The sequence below is a fragment of the Simochromis diagramma genome, unplaced genomic scaffold (assembly GCF_900408965.1).
Source record: "Simochromis diagramma unplaced genomic scaffold, fSimDia1.1 OVJJ01000685.1, whole genome shotgun sequence".
NCBI classification, from domain to species: Eukaryota; Metazoa; Chordata; class Actinopteri; order Cichliformes; family Cichlidae; genus Simochromis; species Simochromis diagramma.
Genome location: NW_024387477.1, coordinates 16,233,374 through 16,260,993, shown reverse-complemented (window position 1 = coordinate 16,260,993; position 27,620 = coordinate 16,233,374). Strand labels below are relative to the sequence as shown.

Here is a 27,620-nt window from a genome sequence, read left to right as displayed (position 1 = left end):
ACTTTCGTGTTAATCATTACAGCATTGGCGGCACTCGCAATAAAGAAAGAGAAACTGGAACGAATTATGTGTTATTTCTATCATCTTTATTTTCTATTACTGGGACTCTGATAAAGATCAGACCACAATTTCTTAGTAACCAATTCAGAAATCTTTGGAGAAACTCACCTTTTCATAAAGCGGCATTTAGTGATGCAGTTTGTCACCTCAGGGTACAGGATGTGAACATATTTACATATAGAGCAAAGGCGTGTCAGTGTGCGCAGACGTTAGACCTGTTATTCTGCCTCTCTTTATTACATGAACCTTGCCAGATCTACATGACAGGTCAAATAACATTCAAATATCCACTTAAAACTGATGCTGTTTACAGCCCTGCAATAAGTGCTACTTTAAAAGATCTAATAAAAAAAAAAAAAGTTAAAAAAAATATAAAGTTCTTTAATTTAACATATGCTCTATTTCAATCCATCCAGTGCTGCCATCTAACTACCAACACTTTCCAGTTGCTCCTGAGCCCCTCCCATACACATAACTTCTCCAACAGGTTTTTCCATCTATCTCCAGTAGAGCGTACCTGGAAAACTTAAAAGGAAACATTTGGATCAGATGCCCATGTCACCACAAATGACTGCTTTTGACATGAGGGAGCAGCACCTCTACTCTGAGCTCCTCATATCCCCAATGCTGAGCGCAGCAACCCTACAAAGTAAACTCACTTTGGTTGCTTGCATTCAGGTCACCAAGGAGTTTGCATGTCCCTGTGATCCAGGAGTTTGTGTTGTCAGGAGAGATAAACCCTGGTAAGGTTTCCCAGAGCAAACTAAGAGGAAACCAGAGTAAGAGCAATAAAAGAAATTGCCAGTTTAGCCAGACCTGCCAGGATTTGTGAGGCGTAGCAAGATAAAACCCAGAAGAAATAACATGGATCTGTTGTCCCGGGGGCCCACGAAGTGTGGTTGCAGGCACTGAGGTCAGGAGCAATCAGGACTGTCAGGGGCCTGAGTGTGTTGATTCCCATTCCCACAAATCTTTGCTGGCCCATACAACACAACAAATCCAAATTAAGTTTGTCTAATAATTATTTTTTATTTTGCTTTCATTATACAAAAGTCACCTTATCCATTCACCTTGACTCCCATGTGATTTTAAAAGAAATGTGTTTTAACACTAAGATAGCCTTTAATTTGTTTATTTACAATGTCTTCATATGTTGAGATAACCAAGTATAACATTGCCAAAAAGAAGAAAGAAAAAAAAAAGTGTAGTAAACTTATGGCTGGACTGCACAATAATTGATTCAATACTGATCATTGGTGCTCCAATACATTCTTTAAATCAGAAAGGTGATTCTTAAAAAAAAAAAAAGAAGAGGTTATTCACTTGTAAAGAGTTAAATAATTAAACTCTCATTACTTCATACCTTTAAGACCAAAAAGAAGACATACATAACCATACAATGGTAACTAAGCTATGGAGAGGACACATTTTTGATATGTTACCTGTCTTGGTTGCCTTCAAAGGATGACACTTCTATTCAATCACACAGTAAAGGAATGGGCTGCTGATTGTGCCAAGTGCAAAAGGTACAAATTTACAGAAAAAGGTTAATCCTACCCAGGATCCAGTTTTATAAACAGCTTTAGAAAAACATCTCCCCAAAGTTACGTGTGCCATCACAGAAGCACCACAGTTAAAATACCACGTAAAGCTTGAAGAACTGAAGCTCTAATCGTTGTCCGAATCTTTAGGGGGATAAAACGTTAACCAATCGTGAAAGTCGTGCCCGTAAGGACGAAGTCTGTAAACTCCAAACATCATAACGTGCATCTGATTTGGGGACATCCCGCCGTAAGTGACCGCCATGTCAGGGCAACAGCCCTCCACTACATCAGTGGGATTGTCCTGCATGCTCTGTTTTATCATGTTGACCACATTCTGCTTGTTGAACAGGCCCTTGCCATGTCTATCTTCGCCATTTTCCGCAAACACACCGGCATATTTCAGGCACAAGGCCAGCTGCTTGTCTTCACCCATCTTCCACAGCGTGTGGGTTCTTTCAGGACATTGGCCTTCATCTTTGAACATGGTCATCAGCCTTTTCAGAGCTTCATAGCTTAGTACAATCCCGCTGCTATACTCCACATACTCGAGCTCTCCTGACTTGACAGCATTTCCCAGGTAGAAAGGTTCATTGGGATCCTTTGCGAGAATGAGATATTTCAGATTCTCAATGATGGCGAACGTGGTGGGTTGGGCCACAAAGAACCAGCGCAGGTCCCCAGCATTCTCATACGCATGTATGAGAGCTTTGCGCAACCTTGCCCAGTCATCTTTTTCATTCAGGTCTACCGCTTCAAGTGCCTTGGAGCCCTCTGAGGTGTAAAACACAGCATTGTCACAGTGTTTGCTCCAAGTGTCCAAAACGGTGGCCCAGTACACAAGAGTCTTGGGCTGTACCATGATGATGCAGTAGACCCGCACTTGATTCTTCAACTCCTCCACTCGACTGTCAGAGAGGCGTTTCAGCTCGTCTTTAGTGAGAGCATGAATATGGTGATGATGATGATCTTCTGTCGACGACTCAGAGCTGAAATTAAAGCTGCCCAGGAACGACAGCACCAAGCAGAAGACGCCTCCCAATAGCATCCCCTTCATGAATGAACACCCATCAGACAACATGATGGCAGACACTGGAGGAGTAAGAAAATTCATTACTAGGGCAAAGACAAGTGTTTCAATATTATCCTGAAACCTAAGGGCTGTGATACAAATGTTTTTAACCATTTTTTTAAAGGAAGGTTTAAAGCATAAAGTAGACTCTTTAAAAAAAAATCAAATGCACAAACTTACTGCTTTAAATATTAATTGTGCTTGTTTGAGTAGTCACTGCCAAAGACCCATTTGAACCAGGAAATAGGCTGTAGATTGTGTTTAATTTTTAGCTGTAGTAATGAGGATTTCTCCACTTTTGGGATAAATATTATATCTATCTTAGTCATCTGTGATGCTAACTAGGTTTTTAATTGTTCAGCAGACAAAACAAGTGAGCTGAACAGCTTTCATTTTATTAATTTGAGCTTCATCTGGATAATAATAAAACTTCTGGTGCCTTTTTGGTGCTTGTAGAAAAACCATACTGAATGTGGCACAAATTGTGGGGAAAGCAAACCTATCTAAATGAGTATAAATCTGAAAATATACTCATAACTGTAAAAAAAATGCCACATAGGGATCACTTCGGACTCAACCTTTATGACTATCCTATTGAATTACATCGACAGTTTTGTTCTTCTCCTCTTTGTGTCTGTTTGAATACACGCAGTATGGTATAACGTTACAAGTACAAAGGAATGGGAGTGGTTCCTGGCCATTCAATCATATCTCTGCCTCAAAACTGTGTACTGTTGCTCACTCCTGCCACTTTATGTCAAATTCAAATTCTCAAATTCAAATTTTATTTGTCACGTACACAGTCATACACAGTACGATATGTAGTGAAATGCTTGGACAACTGCTCGTGACCTAAAGAAAACAAAAAAGGAAAAGGCTATGAATAAGATAGGAAATAAATATGAAAAATTAAAAAGGGTAAATTTAACTAGGAAGGAATAAAATATAAATTAAGGTTAAAAATGAAATAACTGTACAACACTCCTGCCACTTTATCTCATGTGCAATATCCCATCGTATGGAGGAAAGACCTAATCAACTCTATCATCAAGGCTTGTCAATCACATTGTTTGACGCAATCAGTTTGCACTTCTAGTTTGACGTGTCTTCACTACATAGAGACTCTCAGCTTTACATCAGGTTGTTTATAAATTAATAATAAAAATGATTTAAAAACAAACAAACATCATATTTGTTTAGAAATACTTCGAGACAAACGACAAACACCCAACAGGCTAGCAGTGTTGTTGTCAAACTGCGCAAAATCATTCTAAATCGCTGATTCAACGTCGATAACTTTATAACAGCACTGGGAACCAACTGTTAGCTGTTAGCTCCCTGCCTTCTCAGTCTTACACTACGAGGCTCACTCGGGGGTCTTTCTAGCACCACCAGGACAACAAGCAGAAGGAATTTACTGTACCTAGAAGCGTTACTACTGTCGTGCCTCCTGTTGTTCTCCTGTTTGCCCAGTCTTTATTCAGCCAGCTGTCCTGTTTGGAATGACTACAAACGTCACCCAGCAGTAGAGCCAACTGTTCTTCTTCTACGACCTCAATAAAGCAGACTAGACGCTACAGCTGCGTGACACTGCCACCTACTCGTTGTTCACTACGCGTGTCACACTCGTCTTCTTCTTTGGTGGCTTATAACCCATATAAGGGTGTATTACGGCAACCCACATGGCGGCAATTTTGCACTTAATTTCAAAACCCAGTAGCAGACGTGGGCAGATTAAATACTGACAGTATCAATACCAATGACTGATGTTGAGAATAGCACAAAAAAGGAAGCTGATGTCAATGACATACAGTATAAAAAGTGGGGGTTATTTTAGTATTTATTTACTGCGTGTAAAGAGAGGTAGCTGCATGCTTGTAGCACGAGGCAGTCTCTGCAAACTTAGTCTACAATGCTATGAAAAGTCAATAGAGAGAAGAGGCATGCAACTACAGCAACATAGTGTTTCTTTAAGAAGCTTCAAAAGTGTTTTAATCAGCAGAACACAAAGACAGTATTAAAGAAAATGAAGACATATGATCGAGAAAGGCCCTACACCAGACAGAAGATTAGGGACGTGACTAGTTTCAAGAACTCCTGTTAGTGTTTGTAAGGACAGCACAGGCGTTGAACATCACATCCACAGCTGCAGGATCCAAACTCCAGAATGTGTGACGGTGATGCTGAGACCACACCTTGCAGCAATCTGTAGACAATGTTAGTACAGTGTACTGGAATAAAAGTCAGGAAGATGGTTGAGAAGAAAAGGGCTAAGGTTCAGTGGGACTTCTGAGTGAAGGTTTCATTTGGCCTTTTGAATCCCAGAGAATAAATAAGATAGCTTCCAGGTGTGCTGGCTGGAACAAGTGGCAGAAGCAACCCCCACCCAAGGGCAGGACAAGACAGTCCTATCCAAACCTGAGAAGAGGTGCAGAAAAGGAAGAGAAGGAGCAACATGACACTGGTGAACTTTGCACCAGTGTCCTTTTGCTTTTGTTAAAGACTAACATAGGTGTCCTCTTTGCTTCCTTTTATTCCATAGTTCCTTCTGCTCAAGTCTTTAATATTGCTTATGACGCACATTAACATGAGACAAACGAACACTGGAGGAGAAACATATAAAACAGAAGCTTGACATTAAAAACAACTGGATAAACTCTGGGGGAACTGAACACACAAGAAATGAACTTAAAGTAGAAACTGAAGCTAAATAAACACCAAATATTTAAGACCTCTAGAATGAGAAATTATATAGACTCCATGAGTAGTTAAAGTATAGAGGAACTAGAAATGAGGTAGGTGTTATCACTTGCTGCACTCTTCCCCCCAAGGGGACACCACAGTGGACAATGCACATATTTAAACTGGAAAAGAATTTATGCAACCCTCCTATTTATCCAGTTTTGGCACCTTCACTAAGAGCGTGTCTGCTTGTGTTTCCTCCCAGGTGCAAACCAGGGCCTTTTTGTACTCGAATGTGATAACCACTCAGCTGTGGAATCACCAGATAGAAAACCAAACAATAAAACTGAAACTCAGCTTACTGTAACAATGAAATCATGAACCAAAACACAGAAGTTAAAAGTCCCTAAACAGGTACCAAATTAAGAAAATGCATTTAAAGTTGCTCCTGTTCAGCTGTTGACCAGCTATAAGCACTCAGATGCCTCTCATAAAACATTTTATATCCTCTCTCTGGGACACATCTTCAGTGATACTCCTTGGATAATGCGGTGTTCCGGGTCTTTTGACATCAGACACCATGGTCCTGGTCAGCCAACCAAAGCCCTGAGTTGTGTCCTAGTGGCTTTCTCTGTGGCTTCACAGACACCTTCTGGGCGTTCCTGTAATTCCCGGTTGTTTAAGGACTTAGAGTGACCATCCTGCAAAACCTCAGCAACCCTCTACGGCTCACCAACTCTTCAGCCTGTATTCTCTCAGTCTGGGTATTGCATTTCTATTGTTGCGTTTCAACCTAGATCACATAAGCTCAGCACAGGGTTTATGCCTGGAGTGTGATCATGCCTGGGTGGAAATGTCATACAGTGTTTGTGGGATTATATCAGTTTCACGTTAGACTAGGCTATATTTGACTGTTTCCAGTCAAATAAAGATGTAAAACAGTGATCTAAATTTCCACATTATGGGAATTAACAGATAACTGATGTATTCGTTTTTACAGCACTTATCTTTTATTTTTTCTTTACCTTTTTTAAAATAATTTGATTTATTTGTGTATTTGAAACTGAGCTTTTGACCTTAAACCTGAACCTTTGCTGTGTCTTTGCTTCTTTCCATTCATTGCTCAGCTGTCAGATGCATCAAATGTTGTTTTCAGCTGTAATTTCAGAGGCATGAAGACAATAAATCACCTGAGGCCATGCGCACTCATCTCAGCATGAGGAATCTTTCAGTTTGACAAAAGCCATCAGGCTCCTCGAACAACAGAAAACTCTAAGTGTGCCACTCTTGTTGAGTTTGCCTTTGATTTACAAACTCAAATATATTGTATTGTAAACTTAAACTTATAAGTAGTAAATAATTTATTTATAATTTATTTATTTATTTATAATAATAATAATAAATAATAAACAAATAAATTCTTTAATAGTTTATTTAATTTATTTATAATTTATTTATTTATTTATTTATAATAATAATAATAATAAATAATAAATAAATAAATTCTTTAATAATTTATTTAATTTATTTATAATTTAAAGTTTGATTTAATATGGATGATGCAGTTTAACCTTGTTCTAATGCAGACATCCGTTCATTTTATTCAGAGGTGCAGGGGAGGCTAGAGCCTATCCCAGCTGTCACAGGGCAAAAAGTGGTTCACAGCCTACAGGTGGCCAGTGCATTGCCAACCTAGCACAAAGAGACAATCATTCCCACCAATAGAGAGTCACATATTAATCTAACTCTATTTCCTTGGACTGCAAGGAATCAGGAGAACCCAGAGAGAACCCATGCATGCTCCACAGCCAACCAGTGGATCTGAAAGACCTTCTCACTGTGAGGTGACAGTGCTAACCCCTGCATCGCCATCTTAACATAGGCTGTGACATCCAATATGTACAAGTATTAGGTTACATACGGCAGATGCAAAACGATAACTTAAATTAAATTCCCCCAAATCATTTTGCTGATCTGAGTTGCCTTTAGTCAGGGTTCACTGTGAAAGATGTGCTGCCTGTGATCAATTTCATTTCCCCTGTTTGTGTTCCTCATAGATGACAAGTTGTTTGGTTTTTTTTTTTCATCATAAAAACGGGAATGAAATCTTTATTACACAAACCTGAAACTACAAAGTATTATTGCCTCAGGTAAGTGCTGCTCTGCAGAAACGGGTCCAGGTTTTCAGAGCGAGAGAAAGACATAAAAAAAATCGAGTGGTGGAGAGCCAGCAGGCAGGTGAATCAAACTGTTCTCCTTCAAACAGAAGGAGGACTGCTTTAAAAAAAATATTGGAAAAAAAATGTTAATGTTTTTTATGTGTGTCCATTAGAATGATTACTGTCCTTTTTTCTCCCTAAAATAACTTCTAGTGATTGCCAACAATGCATATTAAATTTTTTTCTAATGATAATTTCCAACATTTTTGGCATGTTGCATTTTATAACGCATGCATACAGAAGGGAGCAGCATTGTATTATAATTTATATCCAGCACTTACAATGTCACTTCCTAACATGAGCTGCACCTCATATTCACACAGAAATGGGAGAAAACTGAGTTCAAATACTTTGGAAGAACTTAAATTTGAAGAACCCGCAGTTTTGAAACATCTATATTTTCATTATCGGTCTAGATATAGACCGGTAATGAAAAGTATGTTCTTTTGTACACACAAAAATATTCAGATCACAGTGAGATAGTCTGTTTAAAGAAGAATTTTATGTGATAAGATACACTTCATTTGTCCCAGATTTGATACATATCTTTTGCTACAGTACAAAAAACCCCAAAACCAAATTGCTTAAATAAATTAATAATAATAATAATAATAATAATAATAATGCATACATTTTAAAGTTTAGACTTCACAATAAGCTGGACTTAGTTTTCTTTACAAGTGACTTTTATTTTGAAGGGGTAGCAGTGTACATTGAAGCCTACAGAGATTAGAAATACTCATTTGGAGATTAAAACTGAAACAGCTGGTCTGATGTCTGTACAGGGATGAAAAAACAATGACACATGTATAACTTGTATTATGGTTTATAAGTCAAGTATTTTGTATATTGTATTGTATAAGTATTATTTATAAGTATTGACCTCAGTCACAACTGATGTCCTCACAAAGTGACTCAGAAACCTTCAGTGACACACTTCCACCAGCCCAGTGATCTCAGACATGAGCAATGACACGTTCAGGCAGCCCATCACGTAGAAAGGGTGCCATCACGGCGTCTCTGGACAGCCTCTGATTATTGTCGGAGAGTAAACATTTGTTTGGCTGCTCTGTACAAGCGCAGATAGGCTTCAGATGAATTGACAGGGTCCCCTAAATTGTGTCTATGACGCCTGATCCATCGCGTCAAGACCATTAAGAAGGAGGCTGGGTGAGATGATAGTGTATCGATCAGGTCATGATGGATGGGCCCTGTGAATATATAAGTGAAGTTCTCGGTCGAGTAAAGGGAGATGAGTTCAGATCTGGTCATCAACACAGAGACACCATGCTTTCTGCAGCTCTGTTTTACCTTGTAGCTGTGATTTGTTCAGCAACATGGACACACGCTCTCCCCCTTTACCCTGAGTCCAACCTGGAGCCACAGACAGGTAAGACACTTTTAAAACTGTTTTCTTCTTTTCAGGTTATATTTCTCCTACTGATTTCTTCGTGCCATTTTTAAATCTTTTGACCTGATCTCTTGTCACCCAACACTTGGACAGTCACATTGTAACTTATCAATGAGATGTGTGATAAAAAAAACCCTGAAAAATGAATGAGAAATATGTTTCACCTGAACAGATTTCATTCAGAAACTAGTTTCAGAAGTGGAGGACGGCACCAATGCTGCAGAAGGCGAACAGAGAGATGTGAATAATATTTATCCCCTACTGGTGCATCACAATGGAGGGAGGGACTCGTGGAATAAAGGTTAGAAAAAAAAACGTAAATTTGCACGTAAACAGGAAAAAAATCATCAAATTTTGTGGCGAAAGCAGATTGTACAACTCTAAATTTTATAACTCGTTTCAGGGGTGAAAGATTCAGCACAACAGGATAAGTTTGCAAACATGGTGAGTTTGATCATCTGCACATTTGTACACTAATAAGGCATAGACAGAGAAGTCTTTCACAAAAACAAGTGAAAGATGCAGAAATGTTGAAACAATGAGAAGCTCAAAGTATCATAAAATAAAAAGAGTATTCTGAATATGTGGGTAAAGGCGAGTTTATGCCAGTGAAAACAGTGTCCCTGTGAACGCAGGGTCTGCATCTAATTCATCATTTTGCTTATTTTTAGGTCGAGGAGCTGAAAGAAGTTGTACTGAAACTGGCTGCCGCTGAGAAGCTTCGGTCACAGGGTTTCCTCAGATCAGAGCAGAGCCTCCCGAAAACGAACAAAAGAGGTGCGTGACTCACATGCCACACCTGCTCGGCCACCGAAACGCAACGATCGAGTGAAGAAGGATGTTTAATTTCTGGGATGGAGTTTTTAACACAAGCAAAGATAAATTATTTACACTGTAAACAATGACAGATGTATAAGCTTTAAGCATTTAACACCTGCTTTATAACACATGTAGCATAGCTTTTGCATGATATAAAGACATTTTTTATTAAGGTGAAACAGTACAGGTAGAAAGGTTAAAACATTTCACTTATAGATATTGCCATGAAACTCCTCCAGCGGATTACACGCATTAGGAATATTAATATTATTTCTACAGCTACTACTATGGTGTTTAATAGAAGGCAAAGGCAAAAAGGTAAAGCTATAAATCTCCAAAACTTTATGTCTTCCTTCATATTTGCTAAAGCCGTTCAGTGGGTTGATTGTTACCAGGCTGATTTTATATTTGACTATATTTGACTATATCTAGACTTTCCACTAATCTAGATGGTTTGTTCAACCTCAGCTGACTGCAGGTTTCACCAGCCTTATAGACAGTACACTATGGTCATAAAAGACCGTAGCGTCTCCTGCCTCTATAGTGATGATTCTTACTTTCTCAGTGTGTCAGTCAGTGTTTGAAATTCTCTGTGAAAAGTGCTCGTGATCATTAATCAGTTTAAGCCACAACAGTTTGCAAATCATCAATGAGAAAATGAATGTAAAGCTGCTGATTTTGCTTATTTTACAACTTTACTGTTTATAAAGTGAGCGAAACCAGCAGTCAGCTGAGACTGAAGATGTGGGTTGTATGAGTTGAATTTGCGATGAAAATTCTGCTGCCAGGTAAACAAACGATCTTTCTAACATACGCAAGTTATACTTTCTCTATCTACATTTGGACTCACTTGCATAATTTCTTCAGAACCAAAATCCAAATATTGGATAAAGCGATAAAGTGATTCTGGAAATCCCATGTTATAAAATAATCTATAAGTAAGACCCAGAATGATATCTGAACATCCCCTGTATTTAAGCATTCAGGATATGTGCATGGAAATTAAAATGGAGAGTTTTGTCGTGATGAGTGCTGCTGAAGGGAAGATTTCTGCCTGAAACAATGAAAAAAGAAATCTCATCTTGACATTGACTTGAATTGGCTTTATTGTAAACATCCATCACTAAAAAACACCAGGAAAAAAAATGTCTAAAAGATATCACAGTGAACCTTCTAAAGCCGAATACCAACATACAGCTTTCTGAAATGTTATATTTAAATATGCAATAACTATGATGCTACATAGTTTAAATACAGTGCACCAGTAGATAACATGCACATTTCAAACTTTAACATTATCAGATTTTTTGTTTGCATGCTATCTCTTCGCTGCTGTATCACTGGAAATGTCCCTGATGTGAAATATCATCTTAACTTATTACTGAAATAGTAACTGAGTAAAACAACAAACAAACAAAGGTCCCCTTGCATTAAACAAAACAGTGTTCAGTATTTGTATTGTATCTGTAACCTCCCTGTGAATATTTAAGATAATATTTTATCCTGTAAACATGTGCACTACACTACAGAGCAGTAAGTAGAGTATATATAAGATATTAATGCCACAAAGCTCAGATATGTTCAGTTAGTTTAGAAAAACAAGAAAAACACCTTGAAGGGAAAAAACTGACAAATAAAAGATGCGAGTAACATCTTTTTTTCTCTCTTTGATGTCCCCGACAGCATGTTTCTGGAAATACTGTGTGACCAACTAGAGCTCAGAGACAGCAAGTACGATGTGGTTTCAGCACGGCCTGGTTTGAAGCGCTCTCCCTCTTCATCACCAGTTTTGTTTCCCACCACGTGGTATATTCATCGCCTGCACCGGATCAACAGAAGATATATTTTTGAAGCTGTAAAAGGTTTTTTTTGTGGCTGAAAATAAACTTGAATATCAGAAATGCCGATTCGCGTTCCCTGGTTTTACCCGTGAAAGTTCAAATGAATGACAGAAACCAGATTATGACAAAGAAATGTGGTATTTATTTTCATTAGTGTGACAGTGTGTGACAATTCAGTGAAACTGTATTTGTACACAGTAAGATATACAGGAGTGTTTTACATAAAAATGAACTGTTTACGCAGCCATTGCTCACACTAACACAATCATACATATTTCTATGTGGCTGTTTTGATTGTAAAATGCAAAAAATATTGATATTTACACTATAAACAAAACTCTACTAAATATAAATCAACAATCAATTGCACATATGGCCTTTTTTTTGTCTGTGAGTGACCTGGATAAACAGTAAATGCCAAAACATTTGACTTTGGCATGTCTTGGAGCTCTAAAGCTATATGAGCTTGAGGATTTTAGGGTGTCTGGTTCACTGCCACAGTTTATTTTTGAAGTTTGCAGTGCCCTCTACAGATCACCATCTCTACACACATGGTTACAATTGATTAAAGAAAAAAAACACAGAACAAAGGAGTGAGATGTTTATTTCCTCTTGTTGGCCACGCTCAGGTAAGCCTTCTCAATTTCAATGTCAGCCGGGCACGTCTGTTTGAACTCGTCTCTCTCGTCAGCGTTTTTAAGGTATCTCCACACGCCTGTGAAATGGGCTGGAATCTCAAAGTTGCAGTACTTTTTGGCAGAAACCTAAAATAAATAAGTGGAGAGGAAAGTGTTTTAGGAAGTCCAGGGATCGGTTAAAACAAGCACTTATCTCATTCAAAGTTTAGTAGTTCGCATCATAGGTTCAGGCCTTCTTCAAGATAAAAGAAGACAAATTTCAAGACTGTTAGATGTTTAGTGATGTATGAAAGTAAACCTAACACATGGGTCATGTACTATTCCTTTAGGTTACTAAGACAAAATATTAACCAGGATGCTTTTAAACAGTGTTACAGGCACATAAATGCTAAAAGCAGGTCACTTTAGCCAGTTGCTAGGTGGTTGCTAGGCAATATAATCATAGCATAATATTTGACATAGGCGAAAACCTTCAGTAGTTCAGAAGCAGAAGTGTGCCAAGTCTGGTTGCACAACTGATGGTCTGGGAGAAGTTTGCAGTCAAACACACTCATGAACAGAGATTTAGCATTTATTAAAGTGAGAAGATCAGGAAAACTATTGAGTTTCTATCTGAGGTAGTTTATTTTACTGTATTTTGCAGTTTAAATTATAATAATCAGGATTAAATAAGGATAATAAAGTGTCCAGCTATCTGTTCACACAGGGATTCTTCTGATCCACTTTAGATGATCAGATGATTTTTTCCTTCCTTCCACCTCTGTTTCCTTTCAGCCATTAGTGCACAGATGTCTCACCCTGATAACGTGCAGTTTGGGCAGCAGGTTGCAGTCAGCCAAGGTGAGTCTGTCGCCGTCCAGGAACTTCCTGTTGGAGACGGCGATGGTTTCCACTGAATTGTGGTCGATCTCCTCGGGGAGGGGGCTGTTCAGGTAGTCATCCAGACGCTTGAACTCCCGCAGCAGGTTTTTCTCTTGTACTGTCAGAAACACAGAGACAGGTTTCATGGTGTGTTTTAAGCACTGCTGGTCAGACACGAGAGCTGCGTTTAAAAGCAGTTACCAGGCACCTGTACTTTATGTGAGAGCTTCAATTTTATGCAGTTTTATGCATTTGAGGGAAATATTGTCCTTGGTACCAGTGACACCACTACTGTAATTTATGTAGTTCCAACCTACTTTGCATTAAACTTCTATCTAACGTGCAAAAACTCGGTTAGCATGTCTCATATTTTAGCACATTTGGGGTGAATCTTGCTGATGCTGAGATGCACAATCTTTATACATGATGACAACGTCAGGTCTATGTGGTTAATCCTTCACAGCTGCAAATAAAAAAGGGGGCTGAATATTTTAGCACATATAATAGTTTATGTAAAACAAAATATATTTCAACAGGTTTTTGAACATGTTTTGAAGTTTGTAAAGGAATTTAATTGTCCAGAGGTTTGATCCAAATAGAGGTTTTAGGATTTTTCTCTTTATGAAAGCTTCATCTTGGTGTATGTGGACTGTCACGTTTCCATGTTTCGATTTGGAGGAGCTTTTTTCTTTTGTTTGCTTTGTGGGTGTGCGTCTGGTTTTTTTATTTGTTTCTTCTGTTGTAGAAAAATTGAAAATATGTTGGGAAAAAAGTTTAGAGTGAGTGTAATGAGAAAAAGCTCATTTTAACTATACTGACTTGACTTGAACCAATATGCAAACACAAATGCAGTTCAATACTCTGCAACATAGCAATATTGTATCAATGCTGCATGTCTATTAAATCTAACTTACAGGCGTTATTTGGGCTGTTTTTGATAAAAGCGGAGAACTTTGCAAAGATGTCCGCTCCCACATCAAAGGACTCTTTGTTTACCGGGCTGAGATGAGGATACCTGCAAATCGAGAGCAGAAAAGAGCGCATCGGTTCAGTGAACCGTCATCAAAATCATAAGATGTTTATGTAATGATTAAGCGTGACGGTACCTGGGAGGGGCCAGCGTTTGTTCGAGAAACTCTTCAATTTTGATGAAGTCTGTTTTGAGGGTGCCGTTGTAGAGGAGGAAAGGAGGGTTAGTCCCAGGGGCCAGGTCTTTGAGCTCAGCTGGCTTCCTGGAGATGACACAGATTGATGAACAAAGGAGAGGAGAGGATTTGAGTTCTCTTAAGCATGCCAAAATAGTAGTTTATCAAGACTGTCAGAATCAAATATTGTACTCTAAATTAATGAGTCAACACTGGCTATTAGTTTAGTTATGAACATACACAGTGATGGGAGGGGCTGCCTTTTTAAAGGCCTGTTTTGTGTGTGCTCTGAATCACTTAATTATCTGTATCCTTTCAAAGTTTCCAAACCATGTTTGCTTGGCACGTAGTGGCCCTGAGAAATTCACGCAATAAAGCCTCAATTAAAGGAGGTGATTGTTTGAAAGTGACACAGAGGTCTTTGTACGCTCCTGCCTCAAACTTCTACAGAACGGAGCGAGTAAAACGTCAATAGGCGTTCAATTGGGTTGGATTACTGACACACACACACACACACACACACACAAAAAGGTTCTCAATTTCTCCCTCGCTTTCCGCATAATTGAGTTTTGTGTGAAAGTCCCCACGACCAGATGCTCAGGAAGTGTTTTTTTCCACTGGAGCAGTGCTTACTTCCTCATATCAACAGTGGTCACTGTAAACTTCACTCCTTTGAGCCACAGCACCATGAAGAGCCTCTGACAGAAAGGGCAGTTCCCCACGTTTTCACCGTCATGTCCAGCCTGAAAAATACAAGAAATAAATATCCCATGAGTCCAAAATGTTCTGTTTAAGTGACTTCACCTTTTCTCTATGATCTCAACTGCAGATTAATAAAGTTATTTTGGAGCTGAGAAGGTGTGTCTGGGATACACACAGTCGATTTCCTATGTGGAGGAGGGGAAACCCTGGCATTGTGTTGTAGCGGAAAAACAACCGACACCAACGCAGAGAAGTTTAAAGGTCCACCACATATTGACCATATGTTAAATAACAGTGTGAAATGTCTGGAAATGATTTGCTTAAATGAGAAAATTGATGACACGCTCATGTCTGTGTGGTAAACCTGAAGAAAGCTAGTTGGCGTAGCTTAGCTTATAATCACTGCTAGCTAGATGTGTATTCGCCTCTTCACACCGAATACAAAGCAACTGATATGAATTTGTGTTGTTAGACACAAATTAAGGCAAATCCACATTAACTTGTGTGAACATTTAGGGAGCTCCTATCAGTCGAGATTCTCTAGATATCACTGACAATCTCAAATAGAGCACACACTCATTGCTACAGATTCTGTCAGCCTGAGGTTTAAATTGACTTCTCTTTTAAAAGAGAAAGAGAAAAAGGAGAGCGCTAAGAGAAAGTGAGAGAAATCAGATGACTTCTTGGTAAGTTTTGAAACACTGTAACTTGATTCCAGCTGTCGGTTGTGTTCGTCCTACTCATCATATTGGCTGTTTTGAGTGAATATTTGGGGGTTTTCAAAACCACTGCAGCAACTGGACTGACAGGAGTGATAAAGATGTGAAGATAAAAGATAAAGTTTTAAAGATGGATGTAGCCTTTGGGTCTGAACAAAGTTCTTTTTAAAGGCCACCAGGGAGCAATATATGTGGTTACAATAGCCTTCTCTGGGGACCTGTGTAAACACTCCTGATGAGCTTATGGGCTTTCAGGCTGTACTGGATAAAATGTTAAATTCATTCTAAGTGTCAGAAAGGAAGATTAAACTCACTGATCAGCGAGCGTGTGCCACGTTCAGTCTCAAAGCGCCAAGATGCCGACTGCAAAGGAGTTCATCTCGTATCTTTAAAACAGGACTTCACAATCCAACATGTGACATCACGCTGCTTCCATCTTTATCCTGTCTATGGTAACACGTGGTAACTTCACTTCCAGAAAGATCAGCAGTCAGCTCTTTTTGTTTCCATTTGTTTGAATTTGTGCAAAAATTGTAAAAAATATCACTTGTAGCTTTAAGCAGGTTTATATTCTGGGCTCTTATCAAGTCTCATCAACGACAACATGCCATTTTAGACTTTGTTTACATTCTTCATTATATTAAGTAGAAAGATATCACTCATAAGTGCTCTTTAGAGGTATTTTTCTGCTGCTTTTTGGACAGTTATTACAGTCTTTATGCTAAGCTGACTGGATTATCTGCTGGCTCCAGCTCCACATGAGAGTGTTACTTAACTTTTCATCCAACATCTGGCAAGAAGCTGCACGTTTAAGTGGCTGAAATATGGCACGTCTACCACACTATACTGCCGTATTTTGTTTTTGCTATTGAGCTGCCTTATTGTATATTTCAGAATACACAGTTTCTCTGCACTTGTGCCTCAACTAACTAAATCAGGAAAAAAAATAAGAAGAAAAAAAGAAGTAAGAAAAAAAAAAAGAGAAACTTTTGTGACTTTTAGATAGATGACTGTATTTGAATGTGTGCGTAACTAAGGTGGGTGTGTCTGTCCAGGCTTGAGGCCAGTCTCCATATGCTTCTTGCTCCTTCTGGGTGTGCTCTGATAAGTTGGAGAGTGTTTCTGATAAGAAACCAGCTATGGCCCACACCGAGGATACAAACACCCCAACATCTGCAGCGTATGGTATCTGGGGACAGCACCAATCAATAATAGAGCTGTCCTCTGATTGTTGCTGCCTCTATGGCAATAATTGTGGACCACTGTTGTTTGACAACACTCATAAATGAGCAGCAAGCCTTTGTCAGAGTGCCCCTTTTCTTCAGAAGATTGTTTTGACAGGTTTAAAATGGACATGAAATGACTGACCTTGATGAACAGCTCGATGCTTGGCTCCTTATCAGAGCTCTGTCGAAGTGCCATTTTATCCCCCAAAAGTTTTTGTTCTGTTTTATTTAAAAAGTCCAAGTGCTCCTATTAAAATTTCCCCCGAAGTCAGCGGTTGCAAAAAAATCCACAAAGCTGAAGAGAGGAAGCTGAGTGTGGTGCTGTCGTAGAGGCACTCTCCTCTGGTTTCACGTGCTTTCTGTGGTCCTGGGGAAGTCTCACACCTCAGGGCTGCCTGTGTTTGTCTGAGGGCTCCTTGGAGGCTATCGCTCTGAACATATTTTACAAGTTAGGGGGAGAGGGCGGATCCGAGTAATGGGCGGGGTACATGCCCCACACTTATATACCCAGAGCCAAGCTCTATGAGGAGAGAGCTTAAAATAGCTCTTCTGCACATTGCAATACACAGGAAATGATAACACAGGGTGACTCACACAAATTAGCGCAATTCATGAGAGCTCCTCATTCCAACAGCATTTAAGATAAAAGAATTCGTTTAATGGAAGACATCCACTGTGTTTTAAAGGGCAGTAGTGAGACAGAAAGTATGAAATGTTTGCTTTAGTCATTAATAACATGTAAATATGCCTGAAACCAGTTTTTATACAACATATAGATGCTGACTGAACCAGCGGCAGACAGATAGTAGTAAATAATAGAGCAATTTACCTTTGTGTGGATATTTATGTGGTACTTTACTGTATTCTACTCCACTGTGTGCCATAATGAAAATATTTTACATTCTACTTTTCACAAATATATGATTTTATTTTAAACAAGAACAAACAAAACCAAATAACAATCCACATTTTAGAAAAACACAACAAATGATAAAATAATACGAGTGACTTTTTGTTGGAGCTACATCCCCTCAAAAATGGCTTTCAGTATATGTGCTGTTCCTCTATGTGGAGGCTTTATCAATATTTGTCTTCTTCAGTGCTCAACATTTACTCTTCACATTTTTTCAAAAACAATAGTATTAGCAAACAAAACAAAAGCTGGAGTTCATTAATGTTTAATCATTTGTATTATATCTGTATCCTTCTGATTAGGAACCAAGCAGGTACAGCTTTTTTTATCACATCAAGGTGCTTAACACTGTAACTTAAATGGACTTTTAGCTGTTATTTCTCAGTGACCCCTATGTGACCCCTTTGGAAACTTAATTGCCCTCCCCTGCTGTAAGGTAAAGACCTGCGATATTAGAGGGAAAAGACGAACGTTGAGAAGATCCCTTTGATCAAGCATTTGGCGACAGCGGAGGAAGAGCTCCCTTTTAACAGAAATAGTGCCAGGATCAGGGAGGAGCAGGAACCTGCAATGACCTGGTAAAGGGTGAGTCGAAGGAGAAGAAAAAGGAAAGGGGAGAGGATAGAGACACTGGGACAAAATACAAACTATGGGAGAGAGTGGACTAATGTTAATGGCATGCAGCAGTAATATATGAACACACTGTGAGAGATAAGATAAAATTAATATGGTTTATTAAGTCACTGAACAGTATTAGGTAGTGGCCTGTAGGGATGAATATGATCTGTCAAACACTGACCGGACAGTCCTGATGTTTTGTTCTCCTTTTGGGCGTTTCAGGTCAGCTTTTTTATCTTTATAATGTCGTTCCTATCAGTCTCAGCTGAACGTACTGTGCTAATCTAAGCTATTAAAGTAAGATTGTGAATGCTGTAAAGCGAACAGCTGCTGAAAAGCTTGTTAGTACTATCACTATGAACGTGTTACAAATGAGTTCAAAATCCGACTTCACAGAGATGTTAGCATTACCGTGAACTCTGGACTCAACTACACTCAATTTACTGTTTTCACTGTGCCTGTTTTCTTTACAGGGCACAAAAACCAGTAATAGAATAAAAATTCAACCCCAAAAAAGCAAATTAGGAGAACAGAGAAAGTCAGTTTAGTCACTACCTTTACTTCCACCTGTTCACTTTGTTTTTCTAATAATATTTTAGCAAAAGTTTGACTAATGTAGCCTTACATTGTCATTTCTATACCTTCACGAGTTCAGACTGAGAGGGAAACAGTTTTGTTACAGATGCTCGCATAAAATATAAACATGGAAAGTAAAGTAGACTCTATATTAAAAAATAAGTACGAATAAGTCACTCAAATTGCAATGTTAAATTAGAATTAAATATTAAAGTTAAAGCAATATTATGTACAGTACAGACAAGATGTTGCAGACTAAGTGAAAATAGTTGTAGGTAAGGAGCAGTTATAAAGTTTGATGGCCACAGATAGGAATGATCTCCTGTGGCTTTGAGGTTGCGTCATAGTTGAATTTCTACAACCAATGACTGTGGTGCGTTTTTAGCTAAACGTATAAGGTCTGAATGGGCTTTGCCCTCTTCTTTAAAAAATGATGTGATACTTTGGGGGTATTCTGAGGATGTTCTGAGTAATGAGCTGTGGTTGTGGGAATCCCCCTCAATAATAAAATAAGGGCATAAAAAGGGCCAACTTACACTGCTCGAATAGTGGTGTTTGGAAATAAAGAATACTAAAATACTTTAAGATTTTGAATTTTAGCGCTAAAAGAATATCAAATATCATGAAAATTTTCAGCTGAATACTGTATATGCTTGCCATATTTTAATTAGGAGGTCTCTCGGTCAATTAAAGACTGAAAGTGATAGTTTGTGCTTAAGAAGTGGAGACAGGAGTGGAGGGGCAGTCCGGTGTTTATTGTAATATGGCATCATTTACAGTAATTAGGGGAAGGGAAGTTTTATGACAAAATCCCCATGCTGCGGTGTAGAGTTCCTTAAAGAAACAAACAACACTGGCGAGATTGTGAAATGTACCACAAGGAATTGAAAAAGAAGGCTTTGTGCCCCATTCTCATTTATCTGCTCGAGAGGATTTGAGGAATTTGCATCACAGAGCGCGAGGATGAAAACAAACCCATCACAATGAAACTACCAACAAATCCCGGAAATCTGGCAAATAACACCCCGTCGCCACAGGAAATATAACTCAAAAGGAGAGAGATCACGGAGAAAAAGTCCTCCTCCTTTTTCTTTTTAAACGTCTTCGGAGTCATGGAGGTTACTTTCCAAGTGTTTGGAAATCCGATGTCCATTTCTGCTCACTCATAACACATCCTCTAAAAAATAATCACCACCTCTGGGAGGTGAGTGGAATTTTACTGCAGCACGGTGGGAGTGCCTCTCTCATTTACTCACATGATTAAACTGCTTTTCAGTGGTCAGTCTTTATTATAGCATTTGCTGTGACAGAGGGTGTGTCCATTGAAACCTGTGTGACAAAGCGCTGGTGTTTTATTAAGAAATTCAATAGATCCGCTCTCACGGGCGACCGCAGTTATCGATAACATCTTGAGGTCAGCATGGGCTGATCTCATGGGTATTTTGTGTTGTGTTTGGTTGCCATGACGACACCGTGTTGAGAAAGAGGGGATGAGTAAAAGGGAAATTAAGGTTAGAATCACAGCCATTATAGCAAACTGAAACCAACTGATTCAGCCCTGCCAGCCGGGGTATTCAACAGGAGAGTTTTCCAAAGTATCCCGGGAGCGTGCATAGCTTACTAATGATCTTCCACTTCCCAGGAAAGCCCTATCTCCTGGAGATAAATACACATATCTCCACTGGACACACACACAGCAAATGGAAATGGGGGGGAAAAAGTGCCTTATCTCTATGAACAGAGCTCTCAATGTGGACACCGAATCCAAGAAAGTTGAACTGGATTTTGCCATTACAAACACAAACACACACACGCAGCCACACAAAAGGTCAAACTGTTATCCTGTAAACTCTGCTGCTCTGTGGTGGATTCCAGACTCCCTCTTTTACACAAGAGGAACGTTTTGATCTGTGAACTTCAGACATTCATAGGCCTAAATTTCAATAACATTTTAAGTGGGCGACACGATGAAACTAATTCCCGGACAACAACTTCTTGGCAAGATGAGTGGGATACCAACATGCTTATATACAGATCTTTTCGAAAAATGGCCGGCAAGCTTATGTTGCACACAGAAAAAATATCAGGAAACTGTTGCAACATGTACTGGCCCTCCCCTCAAAATCCCAAATGGCAGTTAGTCAGTTTTATAGTTGTTTCCACATTTTGTTTATGGTTCAGAGACAAGCTGTTTTTTTTAAAGATAGAAAACCATCATACCAAAAGCACGAGAAGAAGAAAATATCTCCTTATTCAAGTTTAGGAATAAGCATGAAGTTTTTAACGTAAACACATAAAACGAAGCAACATATTTTAATCCCAGTTACATGTTGCCAGAGATAGTCAAAAATAATAAAATTACAAGTTGTGCTCAGTTTGAAGTTGAAATCTAAAGATTTCTTGTTGAAAATTTTGCTTTTACATAAACTGATCAGCTAAGGCTGAATCAAAACAACGCTGAAGTTCAACAATTAGCGCTATATAATACATAAAGACACAGTCAAATGGTGTGCTGTTACCCAGTGGTTTGCAGACTTCCCTTTTTGAGGCCTGGAGTTAATTTCTCATCCTCGTCTTCTTTATTTAATAAACCAGACTTCATGATTGAGAGGTGGATCTGAAACAGGGGACATGAGGACAACTTCTCAATAACAGTTGTAACAAGGCATATCCTACTTTATGCTTGATTTGGACATGTTTACAAAATTTACCAAAAGAACATGTTTCACATATAACGTTAAAAAGTATTGATTAAAGTACATTTGGAAATTGTTTACTGAGGTCATAAAGCAAGTGGAAATTCGGGTCACGTTGTTACAGATCTCTATATAATTGGGTATCTTTGATTAACCAGAGGAGCCAGCCTCTGTTGGATTTAGAAAAAAACAAATACATGTCCATGTGACTTTCTATGGTGTCTTCTTGCCCTGTTGCTGCAGATGGCTTCCTTTATGGACAGGTCATTTGGCTACTTTAACCTTTTATACCTTGTCTGTCAGTCCCATTCGCATGAACTTAATATCTCAGGAAAGCAAAATCTGGCGCAAACAGCCACTTGATCTCAGGGATGAACTAAGTCAAAGTCAAACAAAGTCAAACGTCAGCAGGACCACACAAATACATATTTTTGGCCCTAACTCAAGAATTCATGCGTAAATGATGACAAAATGTTTTGCACAAATGTGTGGTAGGACAACAGGATAAAGTGATGAAATTTCATATGCAGCAGGTCAAAGGTCAAGTCTGGTTAGACATGGATGTAAACTTGACTGATGAGCGATAGAACCACATAAATGCTTGGCAGTAATTCTAGTTTATTGCTCAGCAGGGCCAGCTGTTTCTTGTAAACACAATGGCATCATTGACCTACTGACTGCTCTCTCATAGGCAGTCAATCGCACAAACAGCCTATTACCACACAAACCCTGTTGCAGGGTCTGTTGCAGGATATTCACAATGACAGCGTCTTGGAGTTTCTGCCGCTCTTTTTGTCTCCTGCCTCTCCTCCTGGCTCTGAAGATGCACACAGCGCGTTCGGCTCCTGATTTCTCTCGTAAGTCTCTTGGTTTTGAAATCAATAGCGGACTCAAAATGCTGATGCGTTGCTTTTCAGCTGCATAAAGAAGCTTCACAATGACATTTCCTAACAGATTTCCACATCCTGCTTCATAAGCAGCTTGTCATAATCTCGCGCAGAGACCAGAATCAGGGTGAAGAGGCTGCAGAACAGATCCTGAACTTGGATATCCACTCAATACAACCAGATACTCCCATAGCAATAAATAAACTACAGCTGACCTGTGTTTATCATCTGAGCTGTTTTCCTGTTTGGACTGTGTCACTACTGACATTATGGAAACAATGGTACTGTATGTTCAGACACAGCCAAAGGTAGTTTTAGTCTCAGACACTGTTCTGTTTGCATGTGCATCTCTATATCTGATCACAGCAGAGATCTTTTGTTTGTGTGTGTGTGTGTGTGTGTGTGTGAGTGTGTGTGTGTGTGTCTAATAATAGCTCATTGTGAGTGAGTGCCTGGTACTGTGTCTCGTTTGTTCCCTAAAGCTTTAAAACGCCTCTGTGGAGCACACACACACACACACACACACACACACACACACACACACACACACACACACACACACACACACACACACACACACACACACGGTTTCCATCATGTCACAGAACAAAACATTGACTTATATTCATGTCCTAGAGATGTAACCGTAACTAATAAATAAACTAGCCTTAAACTTGACCCTAAACATAACTTAAGTCTTAATACATAATAAAAATTTGCATTATAAATCTTCACAAGGCGAGATATACTGCACGTACACACTAGCACAATACAGTACAGGAAACACACATGGGAGGGGAGATTTCACTTCAGTGTCTATGCGCTGTTGCTGATGATGTTTCTATGTGTGGTCATAGTCCAAAAATTGTCTTGGCGAGCTACACCCAGTGAGTCGGACACCACCCTGTTGACAGGGGACTGAGCTGTTGTAGGGGCTAAAAAAAAAGCTCTAAATAAGTCAAACTGTTGACTTGTTGACAATGAAAGGGTCGCAAATTGTGCATGAGTAAAGGTAACTGAGTCACCCAGTCTTTATTAGTTGGTTAACAACAGAAAGAAGACCCTTTATTTCTTTCTCTTTCATCCAGGCTTTCTGAGAAATGTTTTTCGCTTGTTAAGCTACTTAACATCGACTTATGAATTATTCAAGCTTAAAAATTTCACCCAGCTCAAGGGATGAACCAGTGTTGTGTCTACACATAACAGAGAACTTAGCAAGAAAACTATTTCAAATTGTATCTTGAGGTACTTTGAGCCGCATGTCACGAAAGCACATGAATTATTCCCATTTTTTTAATTGAATCTAAATGATTATACGGTTTGACGGGATTAAAATAGGATTTTACGTTGATAGACAGTGTGGAGCGCGCCCTTAAAAAAAGAGAAAACTGGAAAAGCAGAGGACAAAAGAAGAAGTGTCTTAAAAACTATCAGCAGCAGACAAAATGTGTCTGAAAGACATTTCCTGAAGAATCAGAGAATGATTCAGCAAAGATTTGACGCAGGAGCTGAGAGATGCGTGTGGCCCTTTAGCTGATCCATCTACTGTTCACTGATGCCTCATCAGAAATGATCATAGTGGAAAGGTGGCAGACAAGAAGTAATTCTTAAGAAAGGGAAACAGGAAGAAAAGGCTGGCGTATATGACGCTATACAGGAACTGAAAGTGGAATGATGAATCAAATTTTCCTTCAAGAAGCCTGGAAAACTGTTCCTGAAGACGATTTAGAGATATTACAAGAAAGTCTGCCTAAGAGAGTTCAGACTGTGTTGAATGAAGAAAGGTTGTGGCACTAAATATTGACTTTCAAGCTTGTTATATTTGTGTAATCTCTGCTTTTGCTTTATATACTTAATTCCCATTTTTCTAGTAAAATATAAAGAAATAAAGGGGGCTCGAGACTTATGCACGTGACTATAAATGAGGTGTAAGATGTGTTTGAAATGATAAAATAGACATCATCAGCTCTTTTTATCTTTCAGTGTATCTTCACAGCATTCTGAAAAACCACACGGCTCATGCTTGTGAAGGAGAAATTCTCATCATCAAGTGTCCCTCCAGGACGTCTGTGGCCATCCTATCAGCCTTCTATGGACGCCGTGTTCCCAGTCAGCATTTATGTCCTCCTGCAAGCACAAACACAACCGCGGAGGAGGACACAGAGTGCACTTCCTCAGTTGCTATCGAGGTACACATAGCAACATTGACATAAACTGTGAACTCACTGCATAATCTGCCTTAATCAAATGCTCTTATGGGCAACTCCTGTTGAAGATAACAGTGGTCCACATGGATTTTCCTGTGCTTGTAGAAAGTGCTGTCAGAGTGTCAGGATCGGCGGTCGTGCCACATTCCCGTCTTAAGTCCGGTGTTTGGCCAGGATCCCTGTCCCCTCACCACCAAGTACCTCCTAGTCTCCTACAAGTGCAGACCAGGTGCACTACTGAGCTGGACAGTCCAGTCACTTCACCACTAGTGAACACATGACTTTTAAATTTATGTTTGCTAACTGACAAAGAAAAACTCCATCACATAATTTGTGCATAATAAAAGGTGTGCAGAAAACTATCAATAAGAGGGGCCTTGGCTTGAAAAAAAGAGCTGCACAGTGAAGTTCTTAATTAAAAACATCTATTAGCATATAAAGCTGGTAAATAAAATCCTTTTTCTTTCATTTTTTCTATAATTAAGTAATCGTCTTTAAATTATTATTAGTTTAAAAAATCTTATTTATTTCTTTTGCATGCTCACAGACATCTAAAACTTAATAAATATAACGGTAACTTAGAAAAGAGGAACTGAACTTGGTATCATTTAGAGTTTCTGTAATATTCTTCCTCAGTCAGCCTCTGGTTTCAGGCCTGTTAAGCAAAACATAAAAAGGAACTTACATTTTTTGGGGGTGTTTTAAAAAAAAACGGGCAGTCACACATAAAACACAAAACTGTACATTGAAACTTTTGCATTCAAAACTGAAGTGCATGTAAAGTCTGAGTTACATAAAATTAAGTGGGTTTCTTCTAAAATTGTGATTGTAGCTTTTAAACAAAGCCACACAATCAGTCCACTAGTGACTCTTATAGACTCACATCAACTTCATATGCACTTTGACATATATTGTCGCATTAAATTACCTCTTCTATAATAGGTTATGACTGGATTTGCAATAATCAGCTTGAACAGGAGGAATAATAAATAAATAATAAATGTCTAACATATAGTAACAGCCTTTTTAACGTGTTTCCCTTCCTTATTACTGGGTCAGGCCAGGGTCACGTTTTTCCTGGATTTTTCCCTAAATCTTAAGAAATGACTTTCAGATACTGTTCATCTGATGTCCATAGCTCATAGATTAGTGTTAAGTAGCTTAAAAGACAAAAACAAACAAACAAAAGCCATCGTCTCAAAAAGAGTGGGTATAAGTAATGCTTAGAAAATGAGTGAAAAAGCAGCTAATGTCCAAAGACCTTCAGAGAACCTGGAGAACTGCTGCTCAAGACTACTTTGGAAAAAAAAAAAACTGGCTTGAAAGCAAAATATAAAGAAATGCAGGGTAGCTTGAGTCATTTACATAGCTCTCTAAACAGCTGTCAAACAAGGTTGTAAACTTTTGAAATAATAACAATGAATGCTTTCAGCCATCAGATTTTCCTAAAACAGCTACAGAAAGTTCTTGTCAACTTTTAGATGTTCTTCAAAATGTGCCATTTCATCTGTTTTTCAGAGCACCACCGCACACGACTGGTGTGCGAAAATGAGCGTTTGAGGCTGATGTGTAAAAATGAGACTGTCATCGCAATCTACTCTGCCTCATTTGGACACCTGCTGCACGGCAGTCCTCACTGTCCTCAGGAACCTGGATCAAAGGCTGACATGGGTCTGCAACAGCAGGGGGCTCAAGTGCCATCTAGTGGCAAAAAAGTGGAGCTAAAGTCCTGTATAGACATGATGGAGAATTACTACTGTACTGTATTTAATCATTCATATAAATAGGAATTATTTATTCATATTCATTAATTTCTAGGTGCTCAGGTTTTAGAGAAACAGCTTTTCTTTAACAATAAAATGTTACTGTTGTCTTCTTCGTTACAATCATTGGTTTCATTTATATTAAATTATTTCAGAGTGTTTGTCTCCGGCGGCCCTGAGGAAAGTGTCACGCAGGTGTCACAGCAGAGCAAACTGTTCACTAATAGCCGATACTCGAACCTTTGGGGACCCGTGCTTCCCCGGCACCAGGAAACACCTGCGGGTGTCCTTCACATGTGGTAAGTGACAAATCTACACTTACTCTTTTTTTTTGGCTTGGATGTAGATGCATAGTATATTTTCTGTATTTGCATACAGCTGCGTATTGTGACAGTGTTTCATTTCCTCTTTAGTCCCCAGATATCTCCTAGAAGATGTGGGTCAAGGTCCAACAGATCCTTTCATGATCTCAGATTACACACACGGTGAGTGTGAAAACGAACGTTCACAGGTTTCATTGCATGCAGCAGACTTTGACTGGCTATTGAGCCCAGAACCCTCTCGCCTGCAGGTGGATGGTACACTGGCCCCACCTACAGGCCTCAAAATGTGTTCTTAACCAACTCTCTGGAGATCTTTGACAAAATACTGGGTATGTGTACTGATGCCTGTGGATGTCAGGCTACAGCCACATATATAGAAATGTCGGTGTTCAAGCACGTTGGTGGACACAGTCGAGATACTGAGCTCCAAAACGACATGGAAAAATTAGAAGATGTGTTGAATAAAATGAAATGTATTGTTTTTAATTTGATTTAGAGTAACTGGAAGCCTTTATATACCACCTGTCTATTTTCTCAATTGCTTATCTAGCCTAGTGTTGCAGGGGCTGACATATATCTCAGCCGTTACAGATAGAGAGGTATGATACTGGACTGACATTCATATAGCACTTATGTACTCTTTACTGGCCACTTTAAACCACAATCCACATTTACTCTTTATTCTGCTCACTTTATGCAAT

General features: G+C 39.0%; 5 protein-coding genes across 6 annotated transcripts in view; 3 read left to right on the top strand and 2 right to left on the bottom strand.

Annotated features, from left to right (window-relative positions):
- Positions 1-1,064: 1,064 nt before the first annotated feature.
- Positions 1,065-4,281, bottom strand: c1galt1c1 (C1GALT1-specific chaperone 1). Its single transcript, XM_040016416.1, has 2 exons — positions 4,097-4,281; positions 1,065-2,693 (listed from the first exon to the last, which is right to left on the bottom strand). The coding sequence occupies exon 2, from the start codon at positions 2,680-2,682 to the stop codon at positions 1,729-1,731; it is 954 nt and encodes a 317-aa protein (XP_039872350.1). The 5' UTR covers positions 2,683-2,693; positions 4,097-4,281; the 3' UTR covers positions 1,065-1,728.
- Positions 4,282-8,632: 4,351 nt separating this feature from the next.
- urp1 (urotensin-related peptide 1) lies at positions 8,633-11,703 on the top strand. The gene is made up of 5 exons (XM_040015660.1): positions 8,633-8,964; positions 9,158-9,286; positions 9,389-9,429; positions 9,657-9,762; positions 11,488-11,703. Exons 1-5 carry the CDS (start codon positions 8,772-8,774, stop codon positions 11,517-11,519), a joined length of 501 nt encoding a protein of 166 aa, XP_039871594.1. The 5' UTR covers positions 8,633-8,771; the 3' UTR covers positions 11,520-11,703.
- Positions 11,704-11,764: 61 nt separating this feature from the next.
- Positions 11,765-17,387, bottom strand: clic2 (chloride intracellular channel 2). Its single transcript, XM_040015659.1, has 6 exons — positions 17,079-17,387; positions 14,923-15,032; positions 14,251-14,376; positions 14,059-14,159; positions 13,081-13,262; positions 11,765-12,409 (listed from the first exon to the last, which is right to left on the bottom strand). The coding sequence occupies exons 1-6, from the start codon at positions 17,130-17,132 to the stop codon at positions 12,248-12,250; spliced, it is 735 nt and encodes a 244-aa protein (XP_039871593.1). The 5' UTR covers positions 17,133-17,387; the 3' UTR covers positions 11,765-12,247.
- A 4,516-nt stretch (positions 17,388-21,903) lies between these two features.
- si:ch73-335m24.2 (protein eva-1 homolog C) overlaps positions 21,904-27,620 on the top strand; it is a 7,690-nt gene continuing 1,973 nt past the window's right edge. Inside the window, exons 1-7 of one of the 2 annotated variants that reach the window (XM_040015657.1) lie at positions 21,904-22,596; positions 24,610-24,815; positions 24,939-25,062; positions 26,352-26,504; positions 26,752-26,895; positions 27,010-27,081; positions 27,168-27,248. In XM_040015657.1, coding sequence (XP_039871591.1) covers positions 22,500-22,596; positions 24,610-24,815; positions 24,939-25,062; positions 26,352-26,504; positions 26,752-26,895; positions 27,010-27,081; positions 27,168-27,248 — 877 coding nt within the window. In that variant the 5' untranslated portion in view covers positions 21,904-22,499. The remainder of the gene's footprint in view (positions 22,597-24,609; positions 24,816-24,938; positions 25,063-26,351; positions 26,505-26,751; positions 26,896-27,009; positions 27,082-27,167; positions 27,249-27,620) is intronic. The other variant, XM_040015658.1, reaches the window with a different exon arrangement.
- The window catches only part of ocrl (OCRL inositol polyphosphate-5-phosphatase), a 26,722-nt gene continuing 23,490 nt past the window's right edge, over positions 24,389-27,620 (top strand). Inside the window, exon 1 of the mRNA XM_040015654.1 lies at positions 24,389-24,393. The gene's annotated coding sequence lies outside the window, so the exon portion shown is untranslated. The remainder of the gene's footprint in view (positions 24,394-27,620) is intronic.

Bases quoted from the DNA above. Each gene is read 5' to 3' on its own strand.
- c1galt1c1 (XM_040016416.1), bottom strand. From the start codon at position 2,682: ATGTTGTCTGATGGGTGTTCATTCATGAAGGGGATGCTATTGGGAGGC.
- urp1 (XM_040015660.1), top strand. From the start codon at position 8,772: ATGATGGATGGGCCCTGTGAATATATAAGTGAAGTTCTCGGTCGAGTA. The intron at 9,287-9,388 runs GTTAGAAAAAAA...AACTCGTTTCAG, and splicing joins GAGGGACTCGTGGAATAAAG to GGGTGAAAGATTCAGCACAA. The intron at 9,763-11,487 runs GTGCGTGACTCA...TGTCCCCGACAG, and splicing joins CCCGAAAACGAACAAAAGAG to CATGTTTCTGGAAATACTGT.
- clic2 (XM_040015659.1), bottom strand. From the start codon at position 17,132: ATGGCACTTCGACAGAGCTCTGATAAGGAGCCAAGCATCGAGCTGTTC. The intron at 13,263-14,058 runs GTAAGTTAGATT...TGTTTCTGACAG, and splicing joins AAACAGCCCAAATAACGCCT to TACAAGAGAAAAACCTGCTG. The intron at 12,410-13,080 runs GTGAGACATCTG...TATTTATTTTAG, and splicing joins CCAAACTGCACGTTATCAGG to GTTTCTGCCAAAAAGTACTG.